Source organism: Antedon mediterranea, chromosome 3 (assembly GCF_964355755.1).
Source record: "Antedon mediterranea chromosome 3, ecAntMedi1.1, whole genome shotgun sequence".
In the NCBI taxonomy this organism is placed as follows: domain Eukaryota; kingdom Metazoa; phylum Echinodermata; class Crinoidea; order Comatulida; family Antedonidae; genus Antedon; species Antedon mediterranea.
The window spans coordinates 27353965-27373586 of record NC_092672.1 but is presented as its reverse complement, the minus strand read 5'-3'; the positions used below and the strand labels follow the sequence as shown (position 1 = coordinate 27373586).

At 35.0% G+C, this 19622-nt stretch overlaps 2 protein-coding genes across 2 annotated transcripts; one reads left to right on the top strand and one right to left on the bottom strand.

Moving 5' to 3' along the window:
* The first annotated feature begins 155 nt into the window (after positions 1-155).
* On the top strand, positions 156-17597 carry LOC140045125 (DDB1- and CUL4-associated factor 17-like). Its single transcript, XM_072089881.1, has 12 exons — positions 156-264; positions 6967-7028; positions 7646-7687; positions 8257-8350; positions 8841-8986; positions 9434-9494; positions 9824-9913; positions 10112-10222; positions 10902-10995; positions 11486-11556; positions 16029-16138; positions 17460-17597. The coding sequence occupies exons 5-10, from the start codon at positions 8859-8861 to the stop codon at positions 11488-11490; spliced, it is 489 nt and encodes a 162-aa protein (XP_071945982.1). The 5' UTR covers positions 156-264; positions 6967-7028; positions 7646-7687; positions 8257-8350; positions 8841-8858; the 3' UTR covers positions 11491-11556; positions 16029-16138; positions 17460-17597.
* LOC140044237 (uncharacterized) lies at positions 11990-14150 on the bottom strand. The gene is made up of 2 exons (XM_072088715.1): positions 12137-14150; positions 11990-12000 (listed from the first exon to the last, which is right to left on the bottom strand). Exons 1-2 carry the CDS (start codon positions 14148-14150, stop codon positions 11990-11992), a joined length of 2025 nt encoding a protein of 674 aa, XP_071944816.1.
* Positions 17598-19622: the final 2025 nt, after the last annotated feature.

Genomic DNA, 19622 nt, shown 5'->3' with positions numbered 1-19622 from the left:
AGTGGATCCCGTATTAGTAGGCATCTCTATAGGCTAGTTCGCCGTGTGGCGCAGCTATGAAATGATCCATCGCTGTTGATGTATAGAGTCGCCGATTACCTCGCTCTGGGCATGCGCAATAGCGTGTCGGATTCCCCCTAACGCTGGGCAGTTGAGTTCCGGTGCCGGAATCCTAACCACGGCGAACAAATATTCGAAAGAGAAAGAATAGATGGCAGAAATTATCGCAAAAATTGTAGGATACTTAGGAAGTTGATACTACAGGTACTAATTGCCTTTTATTTTCGTATCAATAGGCCTCTAGTATTAATAATAATACTGAACAGATATACGGTCCAGGCTAGGCCTAAAAAATAGTAGGAGAGGAGACAGCGCCACGCTCTAGACACGGTCGAGTCATCACCAGTGAGGTAAAGCCGAAGGCTAGATTGGCGTACTCCAGATTGATTGAAAAGTGATTCCAACATCAGGAGGGGAACCAACAAGATGGCGGCCGTAAATGTGTTCAAAAACATTATTTAATATAAAAAATAATAATCTTATATAATACATTAAGACCACATAAATTACAACACATATTCTTGTTAAAGCACAGTGAAGTTGGTTCCCTCTCCATGGCATGGTCCATGGAGAATCACTTCTTGAACTGCTATAACACAATATATTGCTATCCAGCCTTCGGCTATTACAAATCACTGGTTATCACACAGTACAGTGCATTCTGCAGGTGGTTATGCCAAGTTCATGAAACGCCAAAAGAACAAAATGTTCATTTCGGTAGCCAAGTATGGCACGCCAAATGTCCAGAAATAACTGTATAAATAACTTCGGCTTAGTTGATAAAAGATTGAAATATTTCTTAGAGATAGAGTATACAATGTTTGATTTTATATAACCTCTAAATAATTCCTGTCATTTGATCGCACTATTAAACGATCTTTTAATAGTATTTTAGTAGTATTTTTGTATGAAAAAAAAAAAATTTTGTGGATGAAAAAAAATTTAGTATACAAATTACTTTATAAATACAATACAACAGCACCACCTGTTATTCTGCCTCTGTTTTGTTTGTAAACACCACCACACGATGTGTACGATTTGGAGAAATATGTACAAATTTAGATCAAGCATTTAAATAGGTTTTGATCGTTTTTAGGATTATGAATTATTAATGAGAACATCTCTACAAACAAGACATGAAATCGTTGGAAAAAACATAATTATAGCGGCTAGCCTATAATTCTAGTTCCGGTTGCCTGTCGAAGTTTTTTTTTTATTGCTGCAGTAGACCGGCAGCCCAGAGACATTTGGTTAGATGAGCTAGGTACCAATATCTGACTATTTGAGTGTGTTGGGGGTCACTTGAAGTGAATGAAAATGGGAGTCTGCCGGGTACCCCCTGCTGCGTCTAGACCGGGGGGACCCCGAAACGTGCTAAAAAATCGGCACAGGTTAGATGAGAGAGATACCACCAAATTTTACCACCATGGGATGCCCATTGGCATCCTTATAATAGTATCACAAACGACAGACTTTTTCTCTGCTGCAAAAGGCCCGCCAGACCCCCCGAGGGAGGGCCTAAAATGGGGTTAGCATAGATGAGTGAGGTACCACTCAAAATCAATTCCAAACGAACAAGTTGTGTTCATACAATACTAAATGGATAACAACAGACTAATTGTCTGCTGCACCGCAAGTGCCAGACACCCTAAAGTTAGACTAGAGGCCCCCCTTCCCCCAACTAACCAAGCTTAGATATTGTAGATACCACCAGCAACCAATGTTATATGATTTAGCACATTGTAAGCAATCACCAAATGACCTATTACAAACTATCTGTACACTGCCTTGACCCTGGCAGACCCCTCTAAAGTTCGACTAGAGACTCCATTTTCCCAACTGGCCTAGCTTAGATATTGTTGATACCACCAGCAACCAATGTTATAATTATGATTTAGCACATTGTAAGCAATACAAAATGACCTATAACAGACTATCTGTACACTGCCTTGGCACTGGCAGACCACTCTAAAGTTCCCCCATTTACCCCAAGTATATAGCCTACCTTAGATATTGTAGATACCACCAGCAGCAACAAAATAACCACCCAAAACAACATGTTTAATTGAATAAAGTTTAACTTTAATCGAACTAACACAAAACAATTGAAAATATATCAATGACGATAAAATGACCATTACCATTCTAAAGGGGAAAATAGTTTAAGAGTTTCAATTAAAACTTATATATTATAAGCCAAATATATATAACAAGTATGGATTCGGGTAAATTTAGCATTCCTTGCCTTTGGATGTCAAAGATACATCCGTCTGTAACTCTTGGACATATTTTGAGAGAAAGCTTAGTAATCACCCTAATCAAATTCAGGATTGTAGTAACTTAATCTAAAGTGATTTGATTAATTAATAGTGGGTAATTTTAAATGCTGTATATTATAATCTTAATCCTGTATTCATATGTATATATATATTTATAAATCCAAAGGCAAATTACTGAAAAAATGACAATGCTGTGGGTATCAGTGGCTGGATCTCAATGGAGATACAAAAAAAAGCGAAAAGCTAAATCAAAACGATAAAGTAAACAGCCAGAAAAGTTAGCAGAGCTTTCGCGCAACACTAGCCCTTCATCAGTGCAAGTCTTATATAGATGCGTTGAGGCTGCAAACGTGCTCAATTGGAATCAAGAGCGAATATATATTTTTATAAAGTAGATGGAACACGGAGGTCTATTACACGGTGTTTCACGTTAAACGATCTTCAGATAGACTGAACAATACCGTATCTCGATCGAAAAAAATATTTAAAAAAAAAATTATAAATATATATAATTTTTTTTTATGTACTTTATTTATGTAGATATGTAGTACTGTATCTATTAAAAAAGGTATTTGAACAAAATTAGAGATCTCAATGAGATCCAAATTGACAATTGCCGCAAAATCCTCACTGAGTTTGACGTTGAAATTCACTCTAGAACTAAGAAGTTGAAAAGAGAACTTCCTGCATCCTAGTTTCAAAACAAACTCAGGATTATCGCCAATGACTGCCGTAAACAATCAACGGTAATGACCCGAAGGGAACATCACAAATTTGGTCTAATATGCAGACTTGGTCATTTCAACACAAATGACTCTACCTTCGGATGACTTCAGGGCTTTTAGGAAACCCTGCAGAAGGTTCGTTGGGACATATTACAAGAATCAGAGCAACACCTCTGATTCAGTTGTTGAAATTAATTGTTGACTTTCCGAAGGAGAGAAAAAACTTCCTTCCCGAGGACTTAAATTCTGCCCAAAACCAAGGCAGGTCGGCGCACAACAACTATCTTTGGATATAGAGTCTTTTTCTAGAAGATTACGATTACGTGAATATTTTGCTGATTCAGACAGCAGCACCACGCAAAACGAATGCAACGTTAACAAATTTAAACCAAAAAGTTCCTGGAATCCACCTAAAAATCGTTGTCCAGCTTTAGAAACATTTATCCAGGCTATTGAGGAGGATGTACAAAACTACGTCCCGAGTCCAGATAAACGTGACAATCTCAAAACAAGAGAGGCAGGCCATTGCCAAATTGCGTCAGCGTAATGATATCATCATTAAACCCGCTGATAAAGGTTCTGCCACTGTTGCTATGGACATCAAATTTTATTAAGAGGAATCCTTAAGACAGCTTCATTATATATCGTAAACTCACAACGGAACCCACCCCGGAAATTGCGGATAAGGTGGCAAAATCTGTTTCTGTGATGGTAAAAAAAAACACTCCATCGATCCTAAGATTTACAGTTACCAAATCCACTAGTAGCGTTGATTTTGTGGACACTATAGTGACCATAGAAAATGGTACTCTCAAAACTGACCTATTCCGTAAACCCACTGATAAAAATATGTACCTGCTCCCTAGCAGTTGTCATCCCCAACACTGTACTAAAAACATACCGAACAGTAAAGCATTACCTATCAGACCTATCTGTTCTTCAGATTTAGATTTTCAGAATCGTACCGAAGAACTAACCGGACATCTCCGGAATAGAAATTACAAACCTATCAACCTAGGTTGCCTCCATTACGGGGCTATTAATTTATTGAGAAACATATGCCCATTCTACAGCCCACAGAACGTCTCAGGACTGTTTTTCCGGAACTACCCATTATTGCATTTCGTAGACCTCCCAACCTTCGTGATATATTAGTCAGATCCAAATGTAAGAGTGAAATTAACTCTCATGACAGTCAAAATTTGGGCAGTCACCTTTGCGGCAAATCTTGCAAAACTTGTTCATTGGTTGATTCTACTGAAAAATTTAAGAGTAACCAAACTGGCCACATTTTTCGGATAAGACAATCAATTAATTGTCTAACCAAAAACGTCATTTATCTCATATACTGTAATATTTGTGGCAAACATACGTCGGAGAAACCAAAAACACTCTCCGTATGAGAATGACACAACACAGATCAGCTATCAACACATTAAAGCTTGTTCAACCTGTAGCCGAACATTTTAATTCATCTGGTCACTCGATAACAAATTTCAGAGTTATTGCAATATTCCATGTGTCAAATGGAGCGACAAAACTTGCAAAGACAAGGAAAACCACTGGGAATTACAACTTAAAACCACAAAACCTTTTGTACTTAACATTAGAAACATACTCCCAGGTTGGTAAAATTATTCCATTGTCTACCTAAATTTAAGTATCAATATTAACCACCATTTAAGCTGTTTTTAGTCGCGTGGACGCGACTCTATAGTTCACTATGTCGGCGGTCGGTCGGTCTGTCGGTCTGTCTGTCGGTCCGGTATCACTATGCGTTTTAGCACGCGACTTATGGCTGTTGGCCGTGTTTAGTTTCATTCCAAAATTGTTTATACTGTATCTCTACCAAGCTACCTTCTTTGTTTTCTACTCTTATTCAGACTCCACCCTGTCTCCTTTTGTTGTATTTCTTTTATTCCTGTCCACCCAGGCAGCACTTGCCAGCTCTTATCCTTCACTTGCAATGATGAAGGGCTAGTGTTGCCCGAAAGCTCTGCTAACGTTTCTGGCTGTTTTACTTTAGCCTTTTGATTTAGCTTTTCAATTTTTTTTTGTATCTCCATTGAGATTCAGCCACTGATACCCACAGCATTGTCATTTTTTCAGTTATTTGCCTTTGGATTTATATATATAAATATATATAGAGGATTAAGATTATAATATACAGCATTTAAAATTACCAACTATTAATTAATCAAATCACTTTTGATTAAGTTACTACAATCCTGAATTTGATTAAGGTGATTACTAAGCTTTCTCTTAAAATAGGTTGCAAGAGTTACAGACGAATGTATCTTTGACATTCAAAGGCAAGGAATTCCAGATCCTCACAATTCTTAGCAGGAATGCTAAATTTACTCGAATCCGTACTTGTTTATATTTGGCTTATATAAGTTTGAAGTGAAACTCTAAAACTATTTTTCCCTTTAAAATGGTAATGGTCATTTTATTGTCATTGATGTGATATATTTTCAATTGTTTTGTGTTAGTTCGATTAAAGTTAAACTTTATTCAATTAAATATGTTGTTTTGTGTGGTTTTTTTGGTGGTATCTACAATATCTAAGGATATACTTGGGGTAAATGGGGGAACTTTAGAGGGGTCTGCCAGTGCCAAGGCAGTGTACAGATAGTCTGTTATAGGTCATTTGGTATTGCTTACAATGTGCTAAATCATAATTATAACATTGGTTGCTGGTGGTATCTACAATATCTAAGCTAGGCCAGTTGGGGGAATGGAGTCTCTAGTCGAACTTTAGAGGGGTCTGCCAGGGCCAAGGCAGTGTACAGATAGTTTGTAATAGGTCATTTGGTGATTGCTTACAATGTGCTAAATCATATAACATTGGTTGCTGGTGGTATCTACAATATCTAAGCTGGGCTAGTTGGGGAAAGAGGGGTCTCTAGTCTAACTTTAGAGGGGTCTGCCAGGGCCAGAGCAGTGTACAGATAGTCTGTAATAGGTCATTTGGTATTGCTTACAATGTGCTAAATCATATAACATTGGTTGCTGGTGGTATCTACAATATCTAAGCTGGGTTAGTTGGGGGAAGGGGGCCTAACTTTAGGGTGTCTGGCACTTGCGGTGCAGCAGACAATTAGTCTGTTGTTATCCATTTAGTATTGTATGAACACAACTTGTTCGTTTGGAATTGATTTTGAGTGGTACCTCACTCATCTATGCTAACCCCATTTTAGGCCCTCCCTCGGGGGGTCTGGCGGGCCTTTTGCAGCAGAGAAAAGGTCTGTCGTTTGTGATACTGTTATAAGGATGCCAATGGGCATCCCATGGTGGTAAAATTAGGTGGTATCTCTCTCATCTAACCTGTGCCGATTTTTTAGCACGTTTCGGGGTCCCCCCGGTCTAGACGCAGCAGGGGGTACCCGGCAGACTCCCATTTTCATTCACTTCAAGTGACCCCCAACACACTCAAATAGTCAGATATTGGTACCTGGCTCATCTAACCAAATGTCTCTAGGCTGCCGGTCTACAGCCCAGCTGGGTCTAGCCTTGGCCTGATGGCAATTAGGATATTATGAAGAAAGGTTATATTTCAACTCAGAGCTAGCGCCTCGTTAAAATATAACCTTTTATCATTCACCTCATGCCATTATTTGTACCATTACACTCATAAAAAACATTAATTATTTGTATAATATTATGCCCAGTGTAGCCTAGATGTGTGACTATATTCAAATGATATTTTGCATAGTATAGGAAGATGATAGTTGTGTGTACTTAATTATCGAATATCTATGAAGCGCACCATATTATACTTTTAACATAAAAATCAACACTGTCACTGTATGAGTTTTAAGAACTAACATTACAATAAAGGAACTGGCTAACTAGTGATGCACAAGAAGCTTCATGATGATATGTTGTATATTTTGTTGTAGAAATCTGCTAAATACAAGAAAGTATGGCAAATTCAATCAAGGTCCCATATTGTGTACGAGGAGTAAGTATCTATTCAAATATAATAGGCATGTTGCTTTATTTGTTGGTTTTTATGGAATCCCTGAATTTTATGCCACTAAATTGAGAATAATAATATGGAAAAATAAATAAAAAAATCCACCTGTCCAGCCGAAAGGATGTTTCAAAAGCAAATACCTCAAATGCCTATCAAAGACCAAAGACCAATGGAAACCCCTACTAGTACATGTTAATTGATGGAATTGATAAATGTTTTTTAAACCTGAAGATTAAAAGGTTGTAAACTTAATTTTGATAAAATTTTGTGTACATCTTGATGTCGGTTTCTCTGTAGATTCTTCCTTTTCTTATGCTACCAAACACCTATAATCTCATGTTTTTTCACAAATCTGAATCAATATTTTATTAAACCAAATTTCAAAACAACTTGGGGATTATAATGAATTGCCCTGAGAAGACGTTTCTGTTGGATATGGTGTCACAATTAGTAAATCTCAAGCCTGAGTACCAAACCGACCATGTCACAAATAGGTCTATGTTGTGTTATAGTTTTTTTACAATGTATCAAACTCCTAGCTACAGTATCTGTTACTCTTTGTTTAGTTTCACAGTTTCAATCACTGTCTATTTTTTTTCCAGAAAAAGATTGTATTTGGACAATTACAAAACATGTTATTCTTGGTAAGAACTAACAAATCTTTTGGAGTCAAGTATTTGTTTTATTTTATTAACTTTTATGAAAAAAAATAGTATTTATTAGTCAAATGTTTAAAAATGATGTGAAATAAGTCTTCAAAAAGTTTTCATTTGCCCAAACCAAGGCAATCTAACAACAGTATGCTGAGCTCTTTTCGATCAAGAGTTTTATCTGTGATTGCGATACAATCAGTTCCATGCCTTCTAACCGTTTGACAAATATTCAATTGACTTCCACAAACAGAAACCTGAGAATAAATTTGATGCAAATTAATTACTGTAAAGATTTTGGGTCAGTTTTGGGCATAAGGTCAAAACAATAGTGCGTATTACTAGCTGCATTATGGGAAATATGTTTTTGATCCAAAAAATTACCAGGGTAAGTGAGGCATTGTACAATAAGTGCTAAAAGAACAAGTATTGTTTGACAAGATGTCATGTTTAAAAACATTTTATATAAATAAAAAAAAAAAAAAAGTCTTGTTTTTTAGCGATTGGGTATACATACATGAATACATACATGAGGAATAATGTAGTTATATTTTTGTTTTCAGTAATGGCTTAAATGGATTGCCAGGCTTGTTGTACAAACAGTCTGAAAATCAAGAAGAAGAGTTTTATGATGCATTAATATGCAGTGTGAATGTGGTACAGTAAAAAACTAAAAGTTACTTTGTGTAATTCCTAATTTTCCAGTAGGAAAATTTGTTTGCACAAATCATATGTATACGCAGAGGAATTAGAAAAATTCATGCTACACACTTTCCACACAAATCAAGAGAGTTTGCATGAATGCTCATTAGCTCATTTTTGACATTTCATTTCCTGAGCCCTGGTTGGTTTACAATTTATTTCGGTTTGCAAAAACAGAATCTATTCAAACTCCAAGAAGGTAGACTTTATCTACCCTTAGATAAACACCTCTGGACAACATTCATGCTTTCTTTCTTTACCATGTCTTTCCGCGCCACCTTTGGCTGTCCTGTTTCCTCTCTACCTCTATATATGTCAAGTTTTTTTGTCAATACGAATACTTGAAAGTTGCTTGCTCCCTACTTAATACTTGTATTGCATCATTAGTCATAGCAAATTTGAAACTCACAATTAATTATGTATTTCTTTAATAAATTTATTTTAGAACAATCTTGAACCAAGTATGATGAAGTTCAAAGGTTATCAACCTCATCTTCTAGTTCTAACTTCCAACAATCTGCTACAAAGAGTTCATCTTGACACTGGTGAAGTTTTACAATCTGTTTACTTGTCAAGAAAATATAAATTTAAGTATGTTTTACAGTATTGATAAATTCAAAATTTAGTTCAAAATCACATATAGTGAAACATAATGATACACTACATTTAAAAAATAATAATTAGAAATAACAAGAGAAATTGTCGCGCAGTTCGTTGGTTTTGGAACATTGATCGTGAGATCTGGAGTTCAAGTCTGCTCGTCGCATTGCTTGTATCCTTAGGCAAGACACTTTACCTTTGTGTGCCTCTCTCCACCCAGGTGTACAAATGGATTTATAAATCAAAAGACAAACTGCGCTGATTACTAGCTGCAACAATATGGAAGTACGTTTCCATACATTTTGATCCAAAAAATGACCAGGGTAATGTTTTGAGGCCCTTAGAGGCCTTGAGCATTAAACACTATATAATGAACGACATTGTTATTAAAGAAATAAAAACCCCTTCAAACTAACTGAATTTGTTGTTATCTTTTAGAAATTTGTCATGGGATGAGGAATTGGAAACAGTCGTTGTCAAGTCAACATCCTTTGAAAATGTTAGCATTTAAATTTATTTAAACCACCATTACAGATTTTTATTTTAGATGCCATTTTTTTTTATTTTCAGTTTACTATATACATTTGACATCTCTTATTTATTCGAATAAAAGGCCCTATAGCCCTTTATTTTTCCTAAAATAAATTCCCCGCTACATGCATATATACACTATTGTATTATAACACATTTGAATGATCTACAATTGATAAAGCATTGCTGTATTATTAGTAGCTGTATTTAGTGTGCTATTATTACATTGTGTAATTTCGATTCATTGCCTGGATTCCTTTTTACATATAGTATAATTTATTGTTCTTTATCATTTAGGAGGATGGTGGCCAGGTGTCATGGTTGGCCTTCGCTGTTTTTCAAGTTTACCCATTTGAACTAATTGCCATGTTTGAAATAAATGTAAAGGTAACATATATTTACGACGCTTTTACAAAGGAAGATAATGTGCATTTGTGCATGTCCAACTAAAATGGTCTATATGCTGATCAACATGCAAATAAGTATTATTTGATTTTCTTATTTTTTTAATGTGTCCTGTCTCTTTATTTGAAGTTGCTTTATTTTTTGTGAAATTGTTTTTGGATCTTTTGGTTCTTTCACTAGATGTTTGGAAATGATGCCATAGATTTAAACATTTCAGCAAATAAATTAATCTCTTATCATCTTTATGATGGACAGCAATGTTATTATAGCTTTCCAAGAATACTAGAAACAGTAAGTACACTTTAAGGTGGGCCAAGGTGCTCGGCACGGAACTACACATGTGCTCCGGGAAACTAAATGCAACGCAAAGCAACACATGAGTAGTGATGCATTGAGTTGCTTTTAATTGAACTTAACTTTGAATAGCATTATTGTGTTTAAGTGCAAATGTTTGCCATCAGTTCGATACTTGTGTCCATTATTCTATTTTAACTGATGACTTTTGTCGCACGCGTTGTATTTGTGACCCTGATTAGTTTCAACCAGTTTTGTGTCGACCTAACTTAGCTTTTTATTCTTTAAACTTCCTTTCAAGTCTATCTACTTTTAACAAGTCACCTAGTATTGGCTGGACTGATATATTTTCCGTCTTTGTCCACTTGAATAAATTTGCCAAGCCATGAGTTAATAAATCACTGTGAGCCTCCTAACAGTGGTGTTAGTAGTTTATGACACAGAAGTTTACATGCTCGCTCCCAACAACTTAACACAACTGAATAAAATCAGGTAACGAGTTAGGTTGTGTTGAATTGCTTTCAATTGTTCAAACGAAACTGTGAATAGCCCTGTATGTACAGTAACTACAGAAACTAAGGGTTTCTAGTTTTAAACTTATCCTTATAGATTTTTAGTTAAGTACGGTTAAGTTGTAATACTCCGATTAATACAAAATTGATTATTGAATTTTTAGTTTGCTACTAAAAACATCAAGTTAGGTGACATATATGAAGATGATGTTGTAGGAGAGTATCCAATAGGAATCCCTTGTAATGTGAGAATAACGGGTAAGGATATACACTAGGTACTGAAGGTCAAAGGGCAAATCAGACAAAATACATTGGTGGTTATAGAGGGTGGCAAAATGTCTTTTTTTTATACAAAAAAATAAAAGCAATCAAGAAAGTTTTTTTCCTAGATTTATTAAACCATTTATGCTGCCTTGATTGAAAATAATATTTTTACAAGCTCAATAAAATGGCATCATGAATAGTCAGAGCAATAATATTGTGACGGTAAAATGATGTCTTTGTTCTTAATAGTGATCATGATATCATTTGATTGAATTTTAAAAAGACAGAATAAATGGTTATCTTAGTTGTAGAATGAAAACATTTCTAATTTATTATATTTTATGTAAGAAAAATTTAAGTTTATGTATTTGTTGTCGCATGTTTTCATTCTTAGTATAAACCGGCCTTTGGTAAACAAGAAAGCACATGAATAAAATAGTTCCAAACTCGTGTCACTAAGCAATTTTATAAACTTTTTTCTTAGAATGACCTGATGTATTGTTTGAAGTTAAATACACTCGAGAGTTTCGTGTGCTGTTTGTCAAGTCAAGTCAAGTCAAGTATCATTTATTATCATTTGTTTTAGGAAAAACATAGAAATTCTGTTTGCTCTGTTGGCGGAGCACAATATCCAACGGACACAACACGAACTCAAAAACAAAAACATTACAAAAAAAAGTCTACATCATATTTAAGGCTCTAATAGATCCTGGAAAGAAACTATTTGTAAATCGTGCCTTATTGGCCTTAATAGAACGAAATCGCCGACCGCTGCGCATCAACTGGAACATACTAGAGGCCGGATGAAAATGATCATCTTTGATAGCCACTGCCTTTTTCAGAAGACGATCCGAAAATATGTTCTCCAAAGGCAGTTGTGTAGATCCAATTATACGCGATGCGGTCTTGACTATTCTATTTAGGTCACGCTTTTCATTTTCGGTAGCGCTACCGAACCATACCGTTAAAGAATACGTTATTACACTCTCTATAACTGACCTATAGAAGGACGACATTATTTCAGAGTTTATACCAAATGATTTAAGTCTACGTAGGAAGTAGATTCTTCTTTGGGCCTTTCTAATAATGTTACGTGTGTTAATATGCCACTTCAGATCATTTGAAATATAAATACCCAAGAATTTAAATTCTTCTACAAACTCAACTGATATACCATTAATAAATATTGGATATTTGACATTAAGTGATTTACGGAAATCAACAACCATTTCTTTAGTCTTAGATACATTCAAGAACAGATTGTTTTCGTTACACCAGTCTACAACTCGTTTAACTTGGTTGCGATAATTAGACTCATCACTGTCATCATTGATTAGACCTACAATGGTAGTATCATCCGCAAATTTAGCGATGTGACAGTTACTGTAGTAGGTAACACAGTCATAAGTAAATAAAGTAAAAAGAAAGGGCGACAGTACACAGCCCTGTGGTACACCTGTATTTATAATACGCTTATCTGATATAGTGGTACCCACTTTAGTACGTTGGGGTCGATCAGTTAAAAAGTTTAACACCCAGTTACATATAGAAATATCGAAACCGATTTCAACCATCTTAGTGTGTAACTTATACGGTACAATCGTATTAAATGCTGAACTAAAATCTATATATAAAATCCTAGCATATCTTTTATCACGTTCGAGATGCTCTAAGATCCTATGCAAAGTGATCGATACAGCATCTTCGGTAGACCGGTTTGGTCTATAGGCGAACTGATATTGGTCAAGATCTCGAGGACACTTGGCCTTTAGGTAATTAAGGACTATATGTTCAAAGCATTTCATCAGATCCGATGTTAATGTTATAGGTCGATAATCATTCAGGGTTTCGATTGGGGAACGTTTCGGAATTGGAACTATTATAGAATCTTTAAAACATCGCGGAATAATTTGAGATATAAGAGAGAAATTGAAAATGTAAGTAAAAATATGGGCAATCTGTTTGCAACAATGTTTAACAAGCATAGGGGATATACCGTCTGGACCAGCTGACTTATTTGACTTACATCTACTAAACTCAATACAAGTATTCTCTTCAAGAACAACTAACGGTACATCATTACCATTTTCATAATTATTGTCTTCATGGAGAGGGGGAGTGTCAAAACGACTGAAGAAATCATTCAGTCGTTGGGGTAGGTCATCATTTGAGTTAATTTTATCAGATTTTGGTTTGTAGTTAGTTATTTTATTTAAGCTTTTCCATAACTCTCTGGAATCGCCGGAAGATATATCTTCCTCTAACCTATTTTTATATTCTCTCTTGGCTTTATTTATTCCCTTTCTTAACTCGTATTTTGATTTCCTAAATAGATCCTTATCATTTGATCTGAAAGCCCTGTCTCTATTTCGTATCAGATCCTTAATAGACTTATTAAACCATGGGTTTTGATTTGGATATATCTTAACTACGTCTTTATCAATACATATGTCCTGGCAGAATTTAATATATGAAATAACGGATTCAGTACATAAGTTAATGTCCGAACTGTCCTTAAAAGCATTCCAGTCTGTACAATCAAAGCAGCCTTGTAGTTTCATAATATTATCCGGTGTCCATTTGCTAATCATGCGTGATTTGACAGCCTCGCGCTTGAACTGACATCTGTATCGTGGTATCATGTAAATTAGGTTGTGGTCGGACTCGCCAAGTGGAGGTCGCTTCAGTGACCTGTAAGCATCTTTAATTGTTGTATAACAATGATCCAAGATGTTATTGTTCCGGGTCGCAACCGTAACATGTTGAAACAATTTGGGGAGCGTTTTCTTCAAATTTACGTGGTTGAAATCACCTAATATTATGGAAGTTGCATTTGGATGTTTTAATTCGTTGTCAGTTACTATAGTAGATAGTTGGGTAGCCGCGGATTCTGCATTTGCATCAGGAGGTATGTAGACTACTGTTATGATTAGCGACGTCAACTCTCGTGGTAAGTAGAAAGGACGACAGCGAATCGTAAGCGCCTCCAGTTGCGATGTGCATATGGCTGACAGATTCTTTACATCCTTACACCAATTTTGATTAACAAGTAGACATACTCCGCCCCCGCGGGATTTCCCTACAGCTTCCGAGTCACGATCCTGTCTATACATCCCAAAATTCTGTGGTGACGTACTGATCGGGTACATTTTGATCAAGCCAGGTTTCCGTAAATGCGAAAATACAAGAGTTACAAAATTCGCGTTTTGTGTTTAAGCAGCAGGTAAGTTCGTCAAATTTGTTTTTTAGAGATCTCACGTTACCTAAAAAGATACTTGGTAACGGTGATTTCCACGAATCTCGCCTAAGCCTCGCTAAAACACCGCCACGCCTACCTCTTCTTCGCGGGGTTTTCAATACCGGATTTGGTAGGCCTACGTCGTCGGGCTTGAAAAAATCGTTGTAAAGTAGAGACTCGGGCAAGTTGATCGGCCGATTTGACACATTTTCTCTAATATTTACCAATTCAATCCTGGTATAAGTGATTATTGCACCAATATCATCCACAAGAAAAGACAAAAACACAGAACACATTAACAGAGCCAACAGAGCTGTGTCACCATTGAACGGCGCCATCATAAAAAAAAAAAAAAAAAAAAAAAAAAAAAAAAAAAATGGATTTCCCTGGCATTACATCATTTCATTTATGCCAAATTATGGTGATATAACGGTTTTTAATATGGAAAATGATGACAAGGTAAGGTATCAACATTGTATAACCTCTATGCTTCATAATCGACAATTACTTCAAACAAACTTCTGTTTAGTGCCATGAATTGCTTCTTATGCTATGGATTTGACATGCTTCTTCCTAAGGGTCATGTCATTCAGTGCTGCCAATTCACACAAGCATATTGTGTATGATACCAGACCTACAGTTTATAGTCCTTATCCGAGAAGACTGGTTCTACCACCAGAATCAATAAAGCAAGTGAGATTGAAACCTCTTGCCGATATGGCTATAGATTACAGTTCCAAAGTCATAAACACAATCTCTTGATTAATTTATGACACATGAAGGAATCATGACTCATAAATTATGCAACAGATTGTTTAACAGGAATAAAAGATAAGTAAAATATAATAATTTTCATTGGTTAAAATGGTACTGTCTATTTACTTTGAAACAGTAGATGTGCTAAAACGAAGATTATTAAAGTATCTATATATAAATTATGGTTAATTCTGACATAGGCAACCACAATAGAAAAACTTTGGTACTAATCTCCGCCTTGGATACCTTATCTATCTCAGATGTACCGCGAAACATATATTTGATAACATTAGTTTTCAGTACTACGCTTTTGTTCCATATTTCTTTCTTAGAAAGATATTATAAAGGGTTTTATAAGAAATTTTCAATCAGTAAATTTTAACTCTATGCGCGGTAGCAGTAATTTCCGGGTTCACGGTAAGGTGCGTCAAGCACCTTGCAAGTTCCCTGCATTGTTGGTTATTTAAGTTGGCCGTTGGTGCTTGGTGGCAATAGCAATTTTGGTTTATTTTCGGACGCGGACCGGGCGTGTGAAGGTACAGTATAGTACATAAAGATCAAATTAAATATATTCATAAAACAGGAGTAAATTGTGGGAAATAATTATATAAAATTACAGAATTGATAAAGCTTTTGTTTGAAATCGAATTAAACCCTGATAGCCGAGTTGTTGAGAAGCTGCCAGGACTTTATGTATACTGTGCGCTATCTGTGTCCCGTCAGGACCCTGGGATACTTCTGCCCATGTTACAAGCCGTCTATTAAGCGTCTTCCTTCCTAGGCCAAAACGGCTCACTGACGGAATAATGTATTAAGTATACCAATTAGGATGTTATTTATTTGAATAAACGCCCGGAACACCTCCCCAATAAAACATCAAATAATTATCGCCACTCACCCTCTAGTAATGATAAATCAGGTAAAATCAAAAGTGTTGTCAAAACAATATAGATTATCTGATAAAAATCCTAGAAAGTACTGTAGGAAGCCTTTTGCAATTTTTCCCCTGACTGAAAATAACATTGTTCTCTAGGCCGTCAATGGGAGATTAAATCTTGTTCAGGATCCTACAACAGGGGAGAAATCTTGGTTTCACTGGGATGAATCGGGAAGGATAATACACACTGGACCAAACAAGATGAGGTTAGTGTCCATGATAAATTTGCAGATTTAAATTTTCAAGAAGTTATTATTTGTTCTAGATACCGGTCAGTACTGTAGCCATGGTGGTGCAGTGATGGCAAACAATAGAACAATCTGTGTGTGTGTGGGCCATGTGTTGTCAAAGGCCTTTATGAAAAGGTGAAACCTTATCTACATTTGGAACCCAGATTTTAGTAGCTGTGCAGGTCTCAAATTAGAATCCTTATAACTAAAGATAACTAAATTGTGCATTAAAAAACCCTAAAAATCCCAATTTTAAAGTGGTCAGTTGAGTTCACCCAAACTGTGGTCTTGATCTCTAATTAAAGGAAATCTATGAACTAATACTGTAGTAAAAGATAGATTATCATCCAGCCTGCGGTACAGCGGTCTCTAATGGAGGGAAACCTGTAGTGTAATATAGATATTAAATGCATAAGCTTTGAACGTACAAATTATAAAATATACAAAGTAACAAAAATACAAATGTGCTTTAATTTACAGAATGTTAAAAATTAAACAATCTTCAACAAATTCAGAAGTGGTAGAATTATTTAATATTAACATGAAGAACAATGTAACACAAAGATCATCAGCACCAACAACTGGAGGGGTAGTCACGCCAAGGGTCTTTGATTCATCTTTAGTCCCTTGGCCTGGAAATGAGGTAAATTTATCTTTTTTTTTTTTTTTTTTTTTTTATTCAGTATATTACACAGAGGCGCCTTACAAGATGGAACCATCTTAGCTTCAAGGCGCCTCAGATTAACAAATACAACATTTTAAAACAACTAACAGAAACATCAATTAAATCTTCCAGAATTAACAAGAAATTGTTGTACATAATAAAATAATAAAGCATTTTCACAATTCGAAAGAAGATCGGAACCAAAAATAAAAATTTCACTTAAAAATGTAAAATTAAATGTTAAAGAAAAATCCTTGGCTAAGATATCCTCAATAATTGAGTTAGCGCTTACAAGTAGAATATCTCTTTGTGTATTAAAAATTTATCTTTTATTGTAACATGTGATTAAAGAAATTCATCTTCTTCAAATTATATTTAGGCTGTGAAAAGGATTATTGTTTAGTGTGAAGGAAAAGTAAAACTTGCTTAATCTTATATAGAACTCGGTCAACGTTTGTGTGATAAAGTATTAATAACACACGAAATGTTTATTATTTTACATTCCCTTCAACAATAATTCTTTTCAACCAAAATATTGAAACATGAATGTGTATTTTTTTTCAGACTTTGAAACCAACATATTATATTCATGATTTCAATTGAAAAAAAATTAATGTTTGTATTTTTTTTTAGACTTTGAAAGATGTTCAACATGAAAGTGAGCTAGATTTATTAATGGTTGTCAGCACAGATGAAGACCAAAAAGGGCGCATCTATTTCCATGACAATGATACAGGCGAGATGTATAAGGTTGTTACATTAGAAGGAGTATTAGAAAGGGTAACTGAAATTGGATTTTGCTAAATAAACCTGTTCCTTTTTTAAAATCATGGACCTAGAAAGGTCATGAAAATTAACTCCTGAAATGTGCTGTGCTGTGCTTCAAACTTCATGCAATCAATACGTTTTGTATTCGGCAAATTATATTAATAATAATAATATAATTTTGTTTTAGTAAAATTTAGGTTCATAATTAAAGACCCGTTCCCTTCAATTTTAGAAATTTTGTAAAAATAATGCATATATATCTATATATAAATTTACGTAAGGGCAAAATTCGATAAATCTAGGTTAATTTATAGAATTTTTACTCGATGGTATATAAAGTTGGTTCATACTTTCGGTACTGATTTTAACCATCTGACATAACCCTGTTTACTAATTAAATTGAGTTAGGTAATTAGTTATTGACGATTAAAACGAATTTAGGTTCAACGATTTGCCCCAAATAGGGGTGTTTTCCGATCGTGGTATACACTGTCTAATGGATGTCCATCTTGAAAAATACCCGCCACAAAAATGCGAGGAGGCTTCGCATTTTCCTATCTCCTCCTACGATAATTGTTTTTAATAGCTGAAAACTAGTTGAACAGCTAGAGTACAGCATCATAATGTTGAAGACAGGCCGATTTTCTTTTAAAAAAATACTATTTTGATAGATTTAATATACGATTATACAAATGTATTGATTTGCGATGAATGGAACATCCCAGAGTTTGGTTTAACACAAGTAGGTAAATTTATGAGCCCTTGGTTTAACACATACGGTAGGTAAATATATGGGCCCTTTGAGAATAAACTTGCAATACTTTGACAATACTGTAAATACCTATTAACTATTTTTGGTCGTCATTTGAATCGAACATTTCTTACTGTGAATGTTCATACTGTTAGATGTAATATAAAAATATATACAAATAAACTTTATTACTGAGATTGTGGTTAGGCTCTACTTATATATAAACACATTATTATATACAAATAAACTTTATACTGACAGTTCCTTCTCTCAACGTTTGTATTAATTAATAATTACCAATAATATAAACGTCGTAGTGGTGTATCGTGACATGTACTTTGATATTTCAATCGATTATGACAGTGACAGTTTTAACAAAGTATTAAATCGCAAATGTTTTACTTTATTTAGAGGTATATTATTTATAGGCCTATAAAACATGAAAAAAATATTTCGTTACTGAGTGGATAAAGAATATATTTAAAAATGTTTCCTCTTTGTACCTATCCGCTTTCCCATCCCTCAACCCTAATGTTACATACAAAACACAAATTGGGTTTCTTTAAATGAGTCCAAATCAAAAATTTGGACTCATTTTGTGATAAGTTTCTCCTTCGGAAGTAATTCCCAGGGTGCTAACTTTAGTTGACTACATAAATCATCGTGTCTATTCATTCGTTTCTGTAAACGACAATGTATTATAGTCCTGCGGTACGTACATTTGAAATCGCCAGTTTTGTTACGCTGAAATTACTGTGTATTCGAGAACCATCTGTGGGCACGACCTAGATGGTACGCGAGCGTACCATCTAGTTAATAGTAATATATTACTTTAAAAACATTAAACCAAGTCATTCCTCGTCTTAGATGTACATTTTAAGGTAATTGATGATAAAAAGAAAAGAAACGATGCACTACCTAAGTAGCTCGCGTTGAATGTCCTCTCGTGTACAGTTTTTAGGCTAGGCCTAGCCAGGCTAAGTTCTGTAGGCCTAGCTAAACAACAGTAACGTATTAACATCGTACGCTAGTTATAGGCCTAGAATGATGATGCATTAATTATCTTCTATTTATTTTGGCCTTACAATCGATCGAAAGTACTGTAGGTGAATCATAGAAGAAAAACTAAAATATCAATCCGTGCGCAATGAATGTTTGGATTTATAGTGGGCCAATAAAATGATTAGAATCAACTTATTTTTGACATTTTTAACCTTTTAAAGATGAAACGGTTATTGCAGTAGGACCATATAATATTTATTTTTACATCAAATGTT

Bases quoted from the DNA above. Each gene is read 5' to 3' on its own strand.
- LOC140045125 (XM_072089881.1), top strand. From the start codon at position 8,859: ATGATGAAGTTCAAAGGTTATCAACCTCATCTTCTAGTTCTAACTTCC. The intron at 8,987-9,433 runs GTATGTTTTACA...GTTATCTTTTAG, and splicing joins TCAAGAAAATATAAATTTAA to AAATTTGTCATGGGATGAGG. The intron at 10,223-10,901 runs GTAAGTACACTT...TTGAATTTTTAG, and splicing joins TTCCAAGAATACTAGAAACA to TTTGCTACTAAAAACATCAA.
- LOC140044237 (XM_072088715.1), bottom strand. From the start codon at position 14,150: ATGTACCCGATCAGTACGTCACCACAGAATTTTGGGATGTATAGACAG.